General features: G+C 48.1%; 1 protein-coding gene across 1 annotated transcript; it reads left to right on the top strand.

The window, feature by feature from the left end:
• The first annotated feature begins 595 nt into the window (after nt 1–595).
• On the top strand, nt 596–14,697 carry LOC119394959 (acetylcholinesterase). The gene is made up of 6 exons (XM_037662254.1): nt 596–635; nt 2,257–2,410; nt 5,205–5,441; nt 6,405–6,857; nt 11,258–12,079; nt 14,529–14,697. Exons 1-6 carry the CDS (start codon nt 596–598, stop codon nt 14,695–14,697), a joined length of 1,875 nt encoding a protein of 624 aa, XP_037518182.1.
• The last annotated feature ends 4,775 nt before the right edge of the window (nt 14,698–19,472 follow it).

Here is a 19,472-nt window from a genome sequence, read left to right as displayed (position 1 = left end):
GAATGAAAAAAAAAAGAGGATAATTCTAAAAGATAATTTGATAATTTATAGATAAGCGAAAATATTATTTGTGTTTACGGTTTCCGAATCGAATGCTAAAGAGATAGAAGAAAGAAATAATAATCAAAGGGAGAGAAAGAGCTAGGTAAATAGAAGAATTAAATAAATAATTACCGATAAATGAAATAAATCGAATAAGTATCTACTAGAAATATTAGCATGGCAGTCTTTTTGACTCTTTTACCATGTATTCTCATCAAAATGAAAAAAAAAGAGGAAAGAGACGTTGACAATGATAACGGGCAATTAAGCATTCTCCTTAGGCGCAAATCAAAACAAATTCATGCATGTTACATTTACATTAACCACCGGCTTATTGGTCAATTTTTCATTGTGCGCAGCAGCCAGTATTAAGGAGCAAAGAGGCAAGCAAGCGAACAAGCAAGCAAGCAAACGTGTTATGTGCCATAGTATAGACAGCGTCATCCCCATGATAATTCGCACGAGCTATTTTCGCGTTACAAGGAAGATAAGAAAGAAGAAGACTTGAATCCGATGCGGAGGTTGAGAAAGGGGTCAGAGGCCGAAAACCAGTATGGGCGACCCCAACGCAAAGCTCTACGTTTGTCTCGTCTGTAAGTTTACTTTTATTCTGTTGCCATTTGCTATGAACAAAGAACATTGCCTACGTAACCTCTCAGAAATGTCGTGACATTGCTGTTCTCAGGTATCAGTTGGCCTAACAGCGGCGGGCAGAACATTATTTCCCTGTGTACGCGAAATGTTCGCCGGCCCAAAAGACTATTAGGCCTCTTCTTCGGCCCACGTCGGTGTATTTGTATGCTTACTACGAAGCATACACCTAAACGCGCTAAGGTAGGCAGTTGTAGCCTTGAAGAAGACGAGTCCGCTTGTCGAAACGATAGCTGCAGCGACACCCCATGTTCCACGGATTTTTCGTCGCTACTGAGCAGTCTCGTACACATAGAAGGCGGAATTTCAATAACTATACTATATTTTTCGGGATGTTTGACGTGCCGTGTTTGATTAGCAGTGGTGAGGCGGTAGCTTTGTGAGAGACTCCTTTCAGCTCCCTGCGCCATTTGTCAGAGCAAGTGCGCGTCTTGCCGAGTTATGACGACAGTTTGTCCGTATATACAGAGCCTGTTTTCTGAGACAATCACTTTTGGTGACAGTGTCGCTTTGCGAGACGTAGAACCTCGAGTGTTCAACGATTGAAGCGACTACTTCACCTCCTATCCTTAACCAGCCGCTCAGCGCTCGCCGAAAGAGACAATTTAGCGGTATCTCCAAAAAGTGATCGCCACAGAACACTGTCCCGGAACCTTTGTACATTTGCAGCACCAGGGGCGTAGGCCGAAATATTGTTCGGGGCATGGGGGCACCTCCTTGATCTGAATGGGGGCCGGGCAGGGAAGTGTGGTGTAGTGTCATTTTGTGTTCTGTATCCCGTGGGAGAATACATTTCGGGGGGGGGGGGGGCGGTGTGCCACCCCCTGGCTACGCCACTGAGCAGCACATATACTGCATATGTTACTCCGCCGTGGTGGTACAGCTGTTATGGTGATCGGCTGCTGACCCAAATTTTCGCCGGTTCGATCCCGGCCTCGGCGGTCACGTTTCGCCGAAGGCGGAATGCTATAGAGGCCAGCGTACTCAGCGATGTCACTGCAAGTTAAAGGGCCCCAGATGGTTGAAAATTTCGGAGCCCTCGACTACGGCGTGTCTCATAATAACATCGGAGTTTTGGCGCGTTAAACTCCAGATATTATTACCACATGTGGTCGTGCAAGTGAGCTTGCATAATGTTGGTGAGAGTACACTAACGAGCGTCTACGCCGCATACACATGGGACGGGTATTACGGAATGTATATGCTCACAAACATATGGATACGCACAAGCTTAGTGGCAAACGCACGCACGTGTTTTTCAAAGAAGCCTCCAGCCGCTTCGATTCGAACACTTCGTTAGATCTGTTAGTTTGTCCTTCCTCCTTATGCCTCCAGCTAGAATTAAAATTCTATGCTTTGTTTGGGCAAGAAACTGAAAGCATATTTGAGGTTGGGAGTAGGGGAATTAGGGATGTACGAATATTTAAAACTTCTAAGTCGAATCGAAGGTCCGTTGTAGAATGGGCATTTTCGATAGTTCCCGTTTTATGCAATTGTGTCAATGAATTGACACGCACTTTCCACTAATAGTTTCCCTTCATGCGTGCTTGGTTCTACGTGCAGGTGCGGTGTTGGTCATAGGCGTGGCGTTTGTGGTGGCCTACTTTCTAAGCGCATCGCCACCAGTCGAATTTCACCGGCTGATAAGACCACGGGAAGTGACGGCCATGACGAGCCTGGGAGCGGTGACTGGTCTGCGCGTCTCTGTGCTCAACAGGTACGCTTTACCTGCGGCTTTCGCTGCCTGTGCCGGTACAGTGCAGACACACTCTTGTTCAAATGGTTTCAGAAATTTAGAAATTTAAATGATTACAAGTTGACTTTCGCTTTACTTGAGTGTTCATAAAGCAGGCGTAAACAGACTGCGGGAGGTGCGCTCAATGTTGTCTATAACTTCTATTTACACCGTCAGTTGACTGTCCGAATTGTTGGGACGTCAAGATTTCAAAACTCGTACGCAGCAATGTTTCAGCTGTGTAACTCGGTTAATAAATAACGTAGTATCACAATTTAGTGAACTGCGTCTGTTGAATAACCTAAAGCGGGCGAAACTAGTGTATTGCACGTCGCTGTGAAGTATGTACCCCTAATTTTTAAGGCGACCATTGCAGAACATTCGTAAACATTGTAACGATTTCTCGTAACCTGTACACACCTAAAATTTTCTTGGTGTATCGAAGATATTGAGTTCACGAACTGCGATATCTGTTTTTGGGACAGACATAAGCATTTGTAAACTCTCCCGTCCAATTTGTTTTCATGTTAACGATTGTTGACAATATATTTGTGACGACAAAGATCAAAGCCTAAGTTCTGCCTACTACAGCTGTCATAGGTCTGCAAAAAAAAAAGTGCAGCTCACTCAGACTCACTTAAGAAATATATATTGCACTTAGGACTCACTCGCACTAAGACTCACTAATATTTTTTTTTCCATGAGACACACTCGGACTCAAACTCACTAAAATATTACTCAACCGGACTCACGCAGACTCACGGCCCGATTTGAGTCAGGGTGAGTCTGAGTGAGTCGGCTCCTGAGTGAGTTCGCTGATCTATGATAGCTGCTTACGTTTCCCTCGGAACTGCAGGAAATCCACAAAAAATTGGTTGATTCATGGGTTGCGTGGTGAGAGAAATTTCGCGTTTTACGTGCGTTTTAATGAACAAAAAACTGCCTCTGTCCAGAGCTGCTTTTTAAGAAGAACTTTCGAATTGCAACTGCTGGAAAAAATGCTGCGAACAGGTTTTTCTGCGCGCAGCATTCTTTCCATGTTGAGAACTTCTAATTCGTTTCATTCTTTCCTGATGCCAGGGCAGCTCTGCTGCCCTGAGCCGGACCTGATGCGAATGGCCTTACTGCTAAGTAATCCCCGTAACACTGTACTTTTCATATCTCAGGTGTAAGGAGAAGAGTTCGACTGTCCCTCCCTCTCTCATTGCCGATTTCTTATTTGCATGCCGTCAATTTCGACATGCCTTCAAGCCAGCGTACGGTGGTACACTTCTTGTTGAACCATTAGATGAGGGTCGCAAGTTAAGCTTACACGCATACACAGCTCCGCAATAATCGGCTACCAACTGCATAGTGCAACTCGTCCAGCCTCTTTCGTTTGTACTGGTGTTAGACCCCCCCCCCCCCTCTCCCTTCTCCCTTTTATGGACGCCGCCTTCCTCACCACCACCGCCACAGCCGGTAAGGCCACCATAATCATCATAATCAAGATCAGCATATTTTATTTTTGTCGCAGGACGAAAGCCGCTCCCAATGATGTCAAATCGCTCCAGTCTTGTTACGATGCTGTGCCTGCAATTTTCTCACGCTACCTAGTTATGTGCACTACACTAATACGCTTTAATTTCTTTGGTATCCTATTTTTGCATTAGAAGAGCTCATTCACGCTAGCGATTGAGAGAGTTGGTGTGAAAGATTACAAGTGGATGCCAAGAGGCGACTCACGGCGACTGATGTGAACACCCCTCTTAGCACGACGTGCTCGTCGCTATGCGCCGGCACCCTAAGGTTTCGCGATTAATGCCCTTCACGCCTGCTGGGGTAGTTACCTCCTCGTAAGATAAACATACGCCCAGTTCCTGCTCATTTGATTGGTTCTGAGGTATTGTGACTGCAGTCACGCGAATGAAACATCGAGAACCGAGCGACTGACCGAAAACAGTCACTTTTCGAACAAAGCGACGGTGTGCAACCAATAGCAATCGGTCGCTTTGCGATGTACTTATTTGCACGAACTTTGTGAATCTGCAGTATCAGTGATTCTAATAGACACTGGCGTAGCCAGGAAGGGCGGGGGGGGGGGGGAGGAGCGTCAAGCTTTTCCCCCGAAATTTTTCAATTTTGTACGTGTATATACCGTGAAATCTCGGTTGATACGATTCTGCATAATAAGCTTTTCCGCCTAATACATCTTTATTTTTATTCACGGCCACCGTCTCATGAAAATAATTCATTTTCATGCAGTTATTACCGTCATATTTTCCCCCTAAATTGGATAGTACGACCACGAAAGAGGATCTTGGCCTATATGCCTAGAAATCCTTCGTTAATTTTTTGTATACTAGCTTCTCTCTTTTTACTTTTCGGAAGACTTTATTCCTAGTCGTTGAAAAGAAGAAAGTACAGCGCAAATTCACGAGCTACTTCGATGTTGCTCAATAAAACTGAGTTGCTCACGGAGCATGCACACTTTCCTCCTTTTTGTTAACCTCTTCGGTTAATACAATTTTTGCATAATATGCTTTTTTTTCCGGTTCCCGTCAAAATCATATCAACAAGATTCAACTGTATACAGGCACAGATACAAACGTGCGCACGACCAACAAAAATGCGTAAAGTATGGCTGAAACCCCCTCCCCCCCCCTCGCCCCCCCCCCCCCCCCCCCACACACACACCTGAAAAAAAAATTCTGGCTACTCTACTGCTTGTAGACCATTATTTATGTGCCTTATCTCTTGGTGGAAAACTCTAATGACCAGAGAATTCTTCCCGCAGAGACGTGGCCGTGTTCTACGGCGTTCCGTACGCGGACGCTCCTATGGGCACGGATCGTTTCTCGGCGCCGTCTCCCGGCACACCGTGGAGCGGCTACCGCGACGCCTCCGAGAGGGTGCGCGACCGCTGCTTGCAGCCCACCCTGTCCTCGCTGGTCGACGACAATGCGCAGGGATACGTCGGCGCCGAGAACTGCCTTCACATGAACGTGTACGCGCCGGACGGAGCCACGAACAGGTCAGCGCTGCGGTGTCGCTGTTTCATCGCGAAGATATAATACGTATAATTCCCGTAGTACATATAGGTTGAGACCGCACGACAGGTCAGTGACGATGGCGTTGGGCTGTTGGGTACTTGCTCACGGTTTTGATACCTGCGGCAACGGTGGCCGCGTAACAATGGGTTGCATAGCAAGACTTGTGTTTGGGCAAGTTGGTTCATACTTGATACGGACATACGAGCGCTATGGGACGGGGACATAGACAAGATGCACATGAGCGCCTGTCGTGAGACATCAGCGCCTGTCCTGTGTGCATCTTGTCTATGTTCTCGTCCCATAGCGCTCGTATGTCCGTATCAATGGGTTGCAGATCGCAGAGATAGTAGTGTGCCGTGCTCTACTTTTAAGAAACTCGAGGTGGGTATTTTAAGTTTATTCGGATCCATCCTCTACTATATCTCCAACAGCCCACATTTGAGTTTGGTCGCTATATTCAACGAATAATTAATTCAGTATAGGTTTTAAGCATTTGCCACACATTTATTTTTAAACTTCGATTTGTGACAATCACTACCTTTTTTCTTATGGTCAGTCTTGGTAAAGACGCCCTCTGCGCATCGAGGACGTCTGATACGCTATTTTTACTCCAGTAATCCATTAATCAGCTAAGTCACATTGAAAACTTCCAGTATTGACGCACTGTAAGCGCTTGTCATGGATACACTGGAACATCCTGCAAGAGAGACGACATTGCTCTCCACGTGACAAGCTCCTACGCACACCGAAAACACACGTGTGAACCTCTACGAAACAAATGTCGCATAAATGAGAGTGGTCCCGTATCATCCATCGCTGTAAAAAGTTATCCATATTATTGCAGCACATATATCATATCTTTTCAATGCATCCAAAAAATTAAATTTAAGAGAAATGGCGCTGCTCACGATGACGACAGCTGATTGGACTCGGGTCTTTCCCAGGTCTGTGATGGTGATCCTGCACGGCGGCGAGTTCCAGCGAGGCTCGAACGACGACCCCATGTATGACGCCCGCTTCATGGCAGCCGCAGAGGACGTCGTAGTGTTCGTTCCCAACTACAGGCTCAACGTATTCGGCTTCCTAGCGACGCCCTTCTTCGGCGTGCCAGGGAACCAGGGCCTACGCGACCAGCACGCGGCGCTCGAGTGGGTCTCGCAGAACGCCGCTGCTTTCGGCGGCAACGCCGCCTCCGTCACGTTGGTCGGAGTGGACAGCGGCGCCGTTAGCGCGGGCCTGCACCTCCTGATGCCGGATAGTCGCCGGTTGTTCCATCGCGTCATCATGCAAGGTGGAAGCCCGTTCGAGGCGGCCGAGCGAGCGCCTTTCGCGGGAGCGCAGGAGATACGGGAGTACGCGGCTGCAGTCTGCGCTCATAGAAGGACAACTCCCACCGAGTGAGTATCTCTTGACAGTTGTTATAGAGCCTCGTTATAAGTAGGATTGTAGAAACTTCGAATATTCAATCCGTACACTCAAAGGCAAAAGGGTGTTAAAATGGCTTGTGGTTCGTCCCTTTGGGGACTAATGAGGCAGCCACAACCACTAATCCCATTAAGGACTAACGCCATCGGATCCAACAGTTAGACCCCATGCAGCTAACTGTTAGAGCCCACAGTTCACCACAATGAACTAATACCGTATTAACTCGAATCTAGGCCGGCCCCGATTCTAAGCGGACCCCCGAAATTCGCAAGGCCAGAAAAAAAAAAAAAAAAACATCTTAATCATTGTACTCGAGTTTAAGCCGACCCCCCCACCCCCCCTTTCGCACACTGTTTTTTCGAAAAGAAAACATCAGCTTAGATTCGAATGAATACGGTATTTATTCCTCACATTTACACTTTACCGGGCTATTGTAAGTCCTCGCACATCACATCAATGGACCAACATTTAGGTTTTGGGACGTTAAACCCCAGATATTATTATTATTAATGGACTAACATTTAGTCCTCAAATTTGGACCTTACCGGGCAACCGTTAGTCCCCACAGTTGCGCCTTGCCGGACGAACGGTCCGTCCACTGAAATACTCCATTCGGATCAACTTTTTATCCCCAGTTTAAATGATCCTTTAATCCCCAGGGATGAACTTCAAGTTACTCTCCGCAAATTAAGGCTTAATACTTTTCTCTCGTGTTTCTTGTTTTTTTTTCCGCGGTGAGCAACAAATGGTGCGGGAAAGAACACGCGAAAAAAAGTTTATTCATGCGTGTATCACTGCATTCGCAGTCAGTGCGACAACAAAAGACAAAAGTGAGACAATAAAATGTTTTATTTTTCTCTATACATCAAAAAGTTTCTGATTTCTGTCACTGAATTCACTGTAAAATGACCAATACAGGCCCAGCCGCTTTGTCATATAGTATCGTACAGTCCTTTTTGTGACGCTGCTTCAACGGAAGCGATAGATGACTGGCATTGCACGTGCCAGCGCACACAGAATTCTTCACGTTGTGGACAACGGCTGCATCCTGTAGAACACAAAAAGACTGTAAATAGTTAGTTATGCGTGACAGAGAGGATAAAGACGCACGCACATGGCAAATACATGCTAGATTAAATAAAACACACACGTCTGAAATATGGCATGCAAATAATTTCATCTTGATGCCATACATCATCAAAGATGCATTTCGAGCCACATAGCGCAACAGCTCAAGTGCGGCAGCGCAGCCATCAGGCCGAGGCGCCGCCAACCGCCGTGCCGCCGGCGAGTTTTTTGCGAGCGGTGTCGTACAGCTCGAGCAAGCCTGTCAGCCGCCGCAGTCGCCAGCGAACCTCGGGCAGAAGAGCGAACGAACGCGTGGCCGCCGCCACGAACGGCGGCGAGCTGCTTGCGAGCGAGTGACGGGGAAGCCGATGGTAATGGCGGCCAACTTCCACAGAGTTCCGCAGCGCAGCTAAAGTCGGCTAGCTAAAGCCCCCCACCAGCCCATGCCTGTGCACTTCAAGCGCACGACACACAACGGAGCTCGTCGCCGGCCACCGCAATGTGTTTTGGACATGTCGCAGCGCAGTGACGAGGCCTCTGCCCAATATCGCGAGCCCGCAACTCATGACCGCGGCGAACCCTCGATGAGCGAGAATCCGGGCTGCCGACGGCAATGGCGGCCAATTTCCAGGCGGTCACAAAGCACAGGCGAGCTGACGTCCAAGCCGGCCTTCGCAGTGCATTTCGTGCCCGCGATATTCAACACGATTGAGCCCGTTGCCGGCAAGCGCGATGCGTTTCGCGCACGCGACAGGTACACTCGTGAGCAAAAGTCGAAGGCCCACGGAAGCGCTAGCCGAAATCGCTCTCTACACCGTCTTGTCGCGAGCCTTCTACTGTCGAGAGCATTGCTTTGATAAAATAGCCGTCAAGGGCATTACTTTAACGTAATTGGCCCGAGCAATGTTCTCGACGGCAGACGGCAAAGTTATACGAACGGCAATGATCCCTATACTTTTGCTCACTGGTTACGGCAGGATAAAGAATGGTCACTTACTTGTGAAAGAATCCAGCGCCGATTTCTGCCCAGAGTCAGATTGAAACCATGGATCCGATAGGCCTACTGTCTTCTCAGCCGCCATTCCCAGCCGGTGGCCACGCATTGCCGTGTCTACGCCGGAGATTACTGCGCGGCGTCGCGACGTGTCGAGGCCAGCTCCAGAGTTCATGGGTGCGGCGAAGCGTAAAAGCAGCACCACACGCTCATCCACGCATACGTGTATATTTAAGGCACCACGGCGTAGTTTCTGGATCATCGAACTCTCCGAGCACGACACAACTGCCAACACGCCACCACATAACACAGGTGGAAAGACTGACCCAAGAGCGAGAAGGACGGTTAGTTCCGTTGACAACGGTTTGCACACGGAACGTATGTCTGCACACGGCCTGCATCTCCCGCGCGTTTGATCCCTTTGCAGACTAACTGGTTTGTACACGACACGCGTTCCTCAGCGGTTGTTCCTTCGCTGTCTATCGGTTCATCGCGCGTGCCCATAGGCTCCGTTACTTCTATTTCGGGTAATTTTGCCTTAGAGTGTATAGTTCGGTAGTAGATTCGATTCAAAACACACTTTTACTACTAGAAATATCCGAGTACCAATATTTCCATACGTAATTTGAAATCAGCACAGCATGCCTGTGCTAAATTACGAAAAATATCATGGGCAAATAGATAAATTGGTTTAATTTCTCATATTCCCTCCCCTCTTAGTGTTCTTTTACAACTGCTGTAGCAGTGTTCTAGTCCAGTGTTCTTGACCAGGGCATGGTATTGTGTAATGGGGCTGAGCACGTTGTCGAAACAGATCGCGGAAGTCACATTGAAAAAAAAAAAAAACGCGAAAACAATGGGAAGCTATTGCAAAATTCAGACGCAATGTCCAAAAATATAGAAACCGAGCAGTGTTCTGCGTTATTATAAGTTGAAGCACGTGAAACGAAGATCGTGCCGATCAGTTGTCATGGCTCCTTCTAATTGAGAATGCACGCTCAGACGAATAAACTATGTCGAAAAGACTAACACATTAGCGATAGTGTGTCTAGTGGGTGTCTGTTTTCGTTGTTCGGAGATTGTGCGCTCCAAAACAGTGTCGCTGCACCCCGAGCACACAGGGTAGTTAATAACCCTTTATGAGAACGCTAAATACCTGCATATGTCGTACTGTCGAGTAAAAGTGTTGCACAAATCATAAATTTCTCGTGTGCTATTTGCTGAACAACAAACTTTGCAAAAGGAAGTTAGTAGTTGTGCTATTCGTACTCGAAAGTATTACAAACATATTCTATTCGATTCGCACAAGAGTCCCGGGGCCGTGTTAAAACTAACGTTTCTTGACAACTATGTATGCCTCACCGCGATGTCGAGGGACAGAAGGCTAAAATTTCGCGTTGTTGTCGCTCGCTTGTAAACAACTAAACGTATTAATCTATAGTATAGCAACTGTCAAGCTTTTGCGGGCACGCTTCAGACGCGTCTTTTGTGTAACGCCCACTTCGCTTTATCACCGCCTAAAGCGTTCTTTCGACCATTGTAGCACAAAATACCGGGTTTTAATTCATGGCCGCCGCAAATGCGCTTCGCTTTACAGCACTCAAATGAAAGAATGCTTATGGGCGCACGTTCAAATGCGCGCGTTGTCAAATCAGCTCCGAAGCCTTTTACCATGCCGTCTCATGTGCGGCCTTTTGTCGTGCAGTCGCATGACCAGCTCAACGTTCATACAGACGATCCCCGGATTCGCTTTTTGAAACGGGAACAGCTGGCAGTGCTATTGACTTTTTGAAAACAAGGCATGAGGAGGTGTGCAGACAGCTATACAGATATAATTTATGTATCAAAATTGCTAGAATACGACTGACACATAGGTTCAGGAACGATAGGCGTCACTTTTGTATTGGAGTACAGAAAAACCACACAGCTCCAAAGACGTCAAATTGCAGGAAGTAATGGCTCGACATATAGTTAAGCGTTTATACCGAAGCGCACTGTACAAGCGCATAAATAAATATTGTTTTTGTTTCGTAGAGAGTGTCGAGAGACTGGAGTGTGCTGATTCTGCTGAAACATTTCCTGGAAATTTTGCACATATGTCACCCGTACAAAAGTTACGCAGCCCGCGCAAGGTTATGATGACAGCACTGCCCATGTATGCACGAGCACGCCATTGAAACAACAAAAGGATAAAAAAGATGAATAGTTTCAAATAGTTTAAAGGCATTAAGATAAGTCCTGAAGATGGTAGCTTGAGCAGCTATTCCCTAAAGTTCCGCATTCATTTTACCCAACTTACATTTGTAACAGGAACCCTCTTGCCAACGTGACGATTCACGGGAACGACACGGCCGATGACGATGACGACACACGTTCGATTATCGAGTGCCTGCGAGCGGCCTCGCCGTTCGCTCTCCTCCACGAGGTCGAACCGTTCGACGGCGTTAACGAGAAACAATTCGGCCCCGTGTACGAGCCTTGGGGCAAGGAGTCCGTGCTCGTGGCCGGCATGCCAGCGGCCGCGGCAGAAGGCCCGGGAAAGATGGACCCCGCGCAAGAGCTGCTGCCGCCGATGAACGGGATCCAGCTTCTGATCGGACACACGGCCAACGAAGGCGAATACTTCCTCGCCCAGTTCTTCAAAGACTGGTCCCTGGCTCAAGTCGGCCACTGGCCCGAGGGTTTCGTTCGCATCTTTGCCGAGCGCCTGGTACTGCACTTCTTCACCAGACCGAGCTTGGGACCCGCTTGGAGGCTTTACTTTAGCGGCAGCGGCTACTCGAACGTGGACCGCTACGCCCAGGCGGCCGACTTTCTCGGCGATGCCAAGGTCGCGTGCCCTTCCGGGTTCATGGCAGACCTCGTGACGCGGCGCGGGGGCACCGTGTACCGGTACGTTCTCAGAGCCACAGCAAACGACGTGCTTCCTCAGAGCGAGGGCAACGACACGGTACGCGTCGAAGGCGAGCACCCGATTAACAGCACCGAGTTCTACTACCACAACCCGACGCACTACTTCGACGCCTTATTGACGCTGGGTGGCGCGCAGGCGCTCGGTCAGAAGCTGCCCAAGAAAGTGCTGACCCAGAGCTGGAACCTGATGAGCAGGTGGGCGGCGTTCGCCAAGACTGGGTAAGTGTCTGTTAAGTGAAACGAAACGGAGGTTTATGGGTAAATGTAGTCTTAAAGGGATGTCTCTGAAGGCGACGTTTCGGCAAAGGGACTCGTTTCCACCGGAGCATGATGCAGCAAATGCTTTTCTTGGCGGCCTTTATGTAGGCTTAGTATACAGCTCTCTCTTTTCTCTGCGGCCTCATTATTTTTGATGATGTATGAAATGTATAAAAGGAAAATAAGCCAATGGATAAGCTGTGGTGAGGGGAGTGAGTGTACTCGAAGAAATAGTAGAAAGGCAAGGGGCAGTTTTGATCGTGAAGCCGCCAGTATGGATGCGTTATTACAGCGAAAGCTGTTATGAGATCATTTCAACGGCCGTTTTTGGCGCCGCAGTTGTCCGCTGCCGCCGCCGCCGCTGGTGTCCGTAAGCACTATCGCACGAAATAAGAAAAAAAAAAGAAAATAAGAAAAAAATTCCAGGATGGAACGAGGTTCGAACCTGGGTCCTCTGCGTGGTAGCCCAGTGTTCTACCTCAGGGCTATGCCGGTGCTTGAAACTGCGTTGCAAAAAGACCCTATACAGTCTTCATGTCGGGAAGGAACCACATTAAAGGGGTCATGAAGCACCCCTTGGGCTTGTTGAAAAAAACACATCCTGCGGAAAGCTGACACGGCCATGAACTGCTCTGCCAAATATTACAGTCGTGCGCGCCGCGTAATTGCCACAAGCGGAGCGCGAAGTTGTCGTTTCCCCAGGCACCCTCTTTTCAAACAGAGGCCGGTTCTCACTCTCGTCGGTGGGCGGGGCGTCTGTCCGTTTACGTCGCGGATCTGTCCCTTTACGTCGCAAGAGACATAGCATGCTTATTGGCCGATAGCCGACGTAAATCGAGAGCGGCGTTCGGATCAGATGCGCTTCTTGCCGCGGGGTGCCGCCACTTGCCGGCGCCGCACTCCTCAGTACACGGTAGCCGCACTCGCGCAAGCGAATCACAGCGGGAGAGCGATCGCGTTTCATGACGCGCGCTGACGTAACTTCTTTCCCCCATGCCATCCCTCCCTGTCTAGCTTCCAGTGCGCTCGTCGGCACGAGAAAAGAGAGAAAGCGCTGGGAGCGTGCGCCAAACCCCCGTAACTCCGCTGATTCTTGACGGATTCGAGAAATTTTTGCGGCAATCGATTCGGGAGGCAGTACACTCCGATACTGAGATCATTAGATCATTACTTGGAAAAGTGGTTCATGACCCCTTTAACATATGTAATGTAGTGTGGTAGAAGAGTAAAATAACAACCAGGCGTCACACAAACGCGAATTCTGTAAGCGGGCGTCACACAATGCAAATTGCTCAACGAGTGGGTTGTTGAGTGCTTCCGACCCATTACAAAGGCCTCTACGATAATTCTTCATCGTCATCAGCCACAGCATCAACAAAGTGCACATAATGCCTTACAGGTGTTTAGCGAGTACCACGGTTCTTCGCAGAATGACGAAAAATTGCATAGTGGCTGCTTCCCTACTTCACAAAAATTATGATGATTTATAGCGTAGTGGGTTCCTGGCAAGTGCACTTCTATTGGTTGCCAAGGAAGCCCATAAGGCTCCCATGATCCATTTCCTCAGGCTCTCAATAAAGTTAATTCCTTCTCTCTCTCGCTCTCCGTTTTTCCGGTTAACGTATGTTATAAAGCGTGGTATGACAGTTATATAACGACCGGGCGTCACACAATATGAATTGCGTAACTAGTGGGTCATTTAAAGCTTCCAACCCATTACAAAGGACTCAGCCATCAGTCTTCATCGTCATCAACCACCGCAATAACAAAGTGCACATAATGCCTCACAGATGGTTCCTCGCTTCTCCGCAGAATAACGAATATTGTCGTGGTGGGTGCTTCCCAACTTCCCAAAAATTATGATTTGTGTCGTAGCGGGTACGTTGCTAATTTACTTGTATTAGTAGCTACAAGAGAGTTTATAACGGGCTCTAGAAATGCCGCTCTTCCAGCTTTCGCTGTGACTGTGCTGCGCTTTCCGCGCAGGCCTGGCGTTTTTTTAAATGTAAGCGTCCCTAATGAAAATTTATTCTGTAAGCTAGATAATTTCGAGTATGCAACCCAAACTACCCCTTGCTTTAGGCGTCTAAAATGAACAATTAACAAGGTAATTAGCGAAACCTCCGGAATTACGAAGAAAGTCGTACAAATTGCTCGTTATCGTAAGGCTGCCAATCGGGAGACTCCAATGCCATCAACATAGTCACCGTGAATTGCGAAAGTCAGACTTTTAAAGTAAGTCGCATTAAAATGCTACACCTTTTATACAGCTACACCATTCTGCCTTCACAGTATCGGCTACTCTACATACACTGCATTAACGAGCTCGTGGATAAATAATTGTTCAGAATAGACGTGCGATGACGTGTTGTAGGGCTTTGCCTTCATGCTCATTATCAATATCGTGCAGGTCTCCGAATAGCGGGACCGGTGAGCCGTGGCCCAGATATGACGCGAAGACCAGATACCTGCTTCGCTTCACCATGAACGACGTCACGGCCGTGAGGATTGAAGACGACGCTAATTGCAATTTTATGATGGGGCACAGTCGCTGGCGCGAGCTGGCCAAGGCAGGTTGACTGCCATAAAATAATTCAGCGTATTTCATATCACTAATGACGTTACACCAACTAAGTTTGTAATGTCACTTACGGAAACAGTTCGACCATGTTAATTATTTATTCGTGTTTGACTACTTTCATTCGTTTACTTTTCCACACGTAAAATGTTGCACCGAATGTGTCCGAATTTAGTAATAATGTGTACTAATTATACCCTGCTTGGATAAGAAACCCTGTTTTGAATCTTTTAAATGAATGAATGAAAGAATGCGAAGGGATAAATTTGGAATTATATTTATCCTCCTTGCAAAGTGCAGTCGTTGAACCAAGTTTCTAAAGCTTGGTTATGTTTGCTGTGGAAAAAGAGGGGATCATTGGTTTGCAAAGATTTAGCTTTATTGCATGTCTTGGTTTAGGCAAGGCGAGACTTTTGCTTCCGAACTGAGGGATCCTGTCGACAAGCCTCCGGCGTTGAGCTGCACCATGTATCATGCGCAGCAGCACGTTGTACCTGCTTGCGGACAGGCATGCGAGAGCACTTTATCTTAAGTACGACTAGCGATTCGTTGGAGTTCTACGGCCGGCGTTGGAACGACCCACACAATGATTGCAGAACGAAGCACGTGATCGACGTGCTGATACGCTGGAGGAACGTCGACACGAACTCATCGGCGAAAACGTTGCACCGCCTCACGTGCAATGGGTATACAGTTTTGTGCGGTGATGACGCATCTTAGAGACGCTGGCGTGATCTTGGCTGAGCTTGAAGATCAGATTCACGGAGCGAGGCGTTTATTGGGTTTGTACCAGGAGGAATAGACCTATTACTCTAAAAGTACAAAAAAGGAAAATACACGGAAGTCTGCTGAGGTCAACAGCTTGTTGGGGTCTTCATCTACAGCCTGACTACAGGGCAAATGTCTCTGCAGGGCAAGGTACTCTGCCATATTTTGCCAATAAACCCGGTCCTGTGCCTGATGCGGCCCCATTAACCTCGGAAACTTCATTATCTCATCTGCCCCTTAACGTCCTACCCCACTTTGGCGTGCTTGCTTTCTCTTGGAATCCAGAAGTACAATCAGATTTGTTACACAGCCGTAAATAATTCAGTGCTCTGCTTTAGCTCTGGATATCCACTGATGGATTGCAAGAACGGAGAGCAATGAGGCGTGCGTAATTTCTCAAGGCCGTTACTAGACAGAGCATTCTAACAATTAAGGAAGCTTTGACACGCATAATGTCATCCAGTGCACCCCCAAATGAACGTGCAATAAATGTTCCAGTGTCTGTACCACGTTGCTAGCGACCCTCTCATTTAAAGACCGGAGAATTCTAGGACCGCACTCGGCCTTTCAAAGCTTTTTACCCGTAAGTAATATTATTGGTTGTGTACCTTTGGCAATGTGGAGTGCCCAAATTGGTTGGCATTCCTTCATACGGACAATTCCAGCTTAAGCCTCCAACGAGACCAGTCATGATCATCCGGACACCAGCTCAACGCGGCATTCCTGGCAACGAGATCAACGGCCACGTGGTTAGCGATATGACCCACCGAGCCGACACCAGGGAAGCAGAGTCCGAGCGCAGGCATCTTCGAGTCACGTTCCATGACATCACATCACACCACATTACATAAGCTCACCTGCAGAACATACTCTCCCACACACAAATCACTACCTATAGAGAGCTGAACAGATCACTTATAGCTGTGCAGGTCAACACATTTCCACACTCAAGCAAAAGTATTATCATAGCTCCTACACAATTCTCTCCGTATTGCCGTTCCCGCGGAGACACCCGGTCCCTTCAGCATATGACAGGAAGCTACAGAACCTCGCAACTAACCTCACAACAACCCCCCCCCCCCCCATGAACCCTTACCACACCAATGAGCCTTGGTCACTTTCAACATCGAGGATCAGCTAAGGCTGGTCGCGAGGACCCAGAACTCTGCTCGAGCTCAGGGCATCCTGGCATAAGGACGTCTCTCCTAAGCTACCTTCTAAATAAATAGACGGTGAATCTCTGTCTGACTTGTTCTGTGGATAAGGGCTCTTGCTCATAGCAGTCAGAGATGGCTTAATAGCATGCAGCCGATTGCTACGAAAAGAAAAAAGAGTATATTAAAAAGACAAATGCATATCTTACAGAAATACTTCGAGATACATCACAGGAGAAATCGGCGCATATTCTATCGTTTCTAATTACAATAACAGTCGCATAAAGGACAAGTCCCTTTGCTGACAGGAAAAGACTGCGCAGGAGTCTGCTTCACTAAGCTTCCTGTTCGCAAACGCCGTCCGCCATTAGTTTAGTTCAAAGTTCTTAGATGGAACGCTTTCACGCTTGACGCCGTTGGCATGATGCACAAAGTAGAGCCATGACTCATGCCTTAGCTGTTCGTTAAAGTTAACGATAACGACGATAACGATGATGAGCGGACGCTGCACTGAGATGGTGCCGAGAGAGGCTGGGCGAGGCCGTCCAGTACGAGTACGAGGAAGAGGGAACGCCGGGGATACTTTGGGGAAATCGGCAGAGCTCTCCGGGCAGCCCTGCGTGACGACAGATGTCAGCGCGATCGCTCGTATGGCTGCGAAGTTCAAGCAGGAAAGGAGGGACGGGACGGGGTAAGAGAGCGAGACTGCCATAACGACCGAGCTGATGACGTTAAATGATGATGACCCGCGTGTGCCGCTGCGAGCCAGTGATGATGGGGCGAGCAGGGATCGTAATGACAGCGCCAAATGCGCCTCCTGAAGGAGTATGCCTCAGCTGGAAATACATTTACTACCATTATTTTCCTTTCGCTTTCTTCTTTATTTATTTTGTGTACTTCCTGACGGTCCGTGTATGAACAGTGTTGTGCCCGCTGCACCACCGTAGCACCCCCTAAACTTTCCTCCGCCTTGTCGTGAACACCTATTCGCGCCCTGCTCAGGCGCATCTTCGTCTTTTGGTGCTTCGTAGCGGGAGGTTCTAGCACGACGATGCCTCTATATAAGCTCGCATTCAGGATTATTGTTGCGGAGTGAGCAAGAGTTTGGTCGAAGCATTTAAATTACGCTCTTACCACCCTAATGATACTTCTTCTGGAAGATGAAGAACATACGCAAACCACGGACGGTCGAACGAGCGAACGAAAAAGAAAGCTGGCACTGAGGACAATTTGTTGAGACGAGCAGCCTAACGCCTTTGGTACCAGAGCGTTGGCGAATGGCAGTGCTTTGTGCAGCGTTTGCTACCTACGGGGCAGACCATGCAGAAATACCGCCATTGCAAGCATGTTCAGTACGTTTAAAAAGTCAAACCGACGTGAACGTGAATATTTCTCTACTACGTAGGCACATGCAACGTAGCCAAATGTGTCATGAGCGGAGGAAGTTAAGAATATGCACGGTGAGTACGCTAGCTTACAGAGTACTAGACACTTTACAACAGGGGGCTGTACCGTTATATGGACATCCACGCCTCTCGCAGTGCGATCAGGATTATCAGCTGCGCATTCAAAGATGGTACATATATCGAGCAGGGACCCGTGTTCGGCAGACTACTTACAAGGTAGCACGAGGTGTGCAGGTAACATGGTTCGCGGCACATGGTCAGTATTGGGGGCCGAGTACAGGGACAGCTTTTACGGTACCTGCACGCTGGACTCGCATTTCTTGGCATCCACGGGATGACATTTGGCAATCTACAAAATTGGGGGACGCTTAAGCATCGCCTTTAGGAGTGGAACGCGATAGCGATATCCGGCCCCATCCTCATCGTGCTCTGTTTCGCTTGTCATTATGTTCAGTCGCCCGGTCTCGCACACACGCACGCACACACACACACACACACTCAACATACCTATACAGAGATAAGGGTTTCCGCCCTCTTCAAAAGCACTTTTATGACAACGTGTAGACACTACGTGTGTGTAAGAGAATGCGCGCACTAATGTGTATGCCCTTTGTAATGGGTGCCATGCTTTAAACCAACAGCAATTACGCGCGTGATACTTTTTCGAAGTTGCGATGCACCCACTACGTGTTCGTAAGGGAATACGCGCAGTAATGTGTGTGCTTTTTGTAATGGGTGGCCGGCTTTAAACCACCAACTCGTTATGCAGCTCACATGGTGCGACACCCGATGGCAATATACGCTTGCACGCCGTTTTACTGAGATATCACATCTCGTAATGTGACACTTGTACACAGGACGCGTACGTTTGTGAAGCATTAAAGTTAATTTCAGTGTGCAGTTCCAAGCAATGGAGTGGTTCTGTGATAGAAAACCTGCTTGCCACGCAGACGGCCTGGGTTCGTTTCTCACTCGAACCGACATTGTCGTTACTATCTCGTTCTCTCTTCACCAATTGTGCCTTGACGACCCACATTTTGGCGCCTGCGCAGTGCTTTTGACTCACACCCACGGCTTCTGTGACACCTATATATACCGGTCGCGATGGTCGCATTTCGATGGAAGCGAAATGCCAGAGGCTCATGTACTGTGCGATGTCAGTGCACGTTAAAGAAGTGTAGATAGCTGGGCCAGATCTTCCTGTGTGCGTCGTCTTGATTTTTGCGCTGTTTACTTCCACGTTAAAGAAGACGAGATGGTCGAAACTTCCGGAGCCCTCCACTATGGCTCCCATCAAAATAATATCGTGGTTTTGGGACGTTAAACCCCCACGTTTATTGTTGTGGTAAGAAGGATCGTGTGAAAATTTATAGGTTTGCGGTTTTACAGTCTATCTCAAGTTTGTGCAACATCATCGATGGCCTAGAAACGCACATGTCGCCACACTG

Source organism: Rhipicephalus sanguineus, chromosome 5 (assembly GCF_013339695.2).
Source record: "Rhipicephalus sanguineus isolate Rsan-2018 chromosome 5, BIME_Rsan_1.4, whole genome shotgun sequence".
In the NCBI taxonomy this organism is placed as follows: Eukaryota; Metazoa; Arthropoda; class Arachnida; order Ixodida; family Ixodidae; genus Rhipicephalus; species Rhipicephalus sanguineus.
The sequence above is the reverse complement of the archived record's forward strand: the minus strand, read 5'-3'. Positions and strand labels throughout refer to the sequence as shown.

What these genes read in the sequence shown, in the direction of transcription:
- LOC119394959 (XM_037662254.1), top strand. Translation starts at nt 596, where the DNA reads ATGGGCGACCCCAACGCAAAGCTCTACGTTTGTCTCGTCT. An exon ending in GCTCTACGTTTGTCTCGTCT is followed by an intron (nt 636 to 2,256) that starts GTAAGTTTACTT and finishes TTCTACGTGCAG; the next exon opens with GTGCGGTGTTGGTCATAGGC. An exon ending in GCGGCGTTCGCCAAGACTGG is followed by an intron (nt 12,080 to 14,528) that starts GTAAGTGTCTGT and finishes AATATCGTGCAG; the next exon opens with GTCTCCGAATAGCGGGACCG.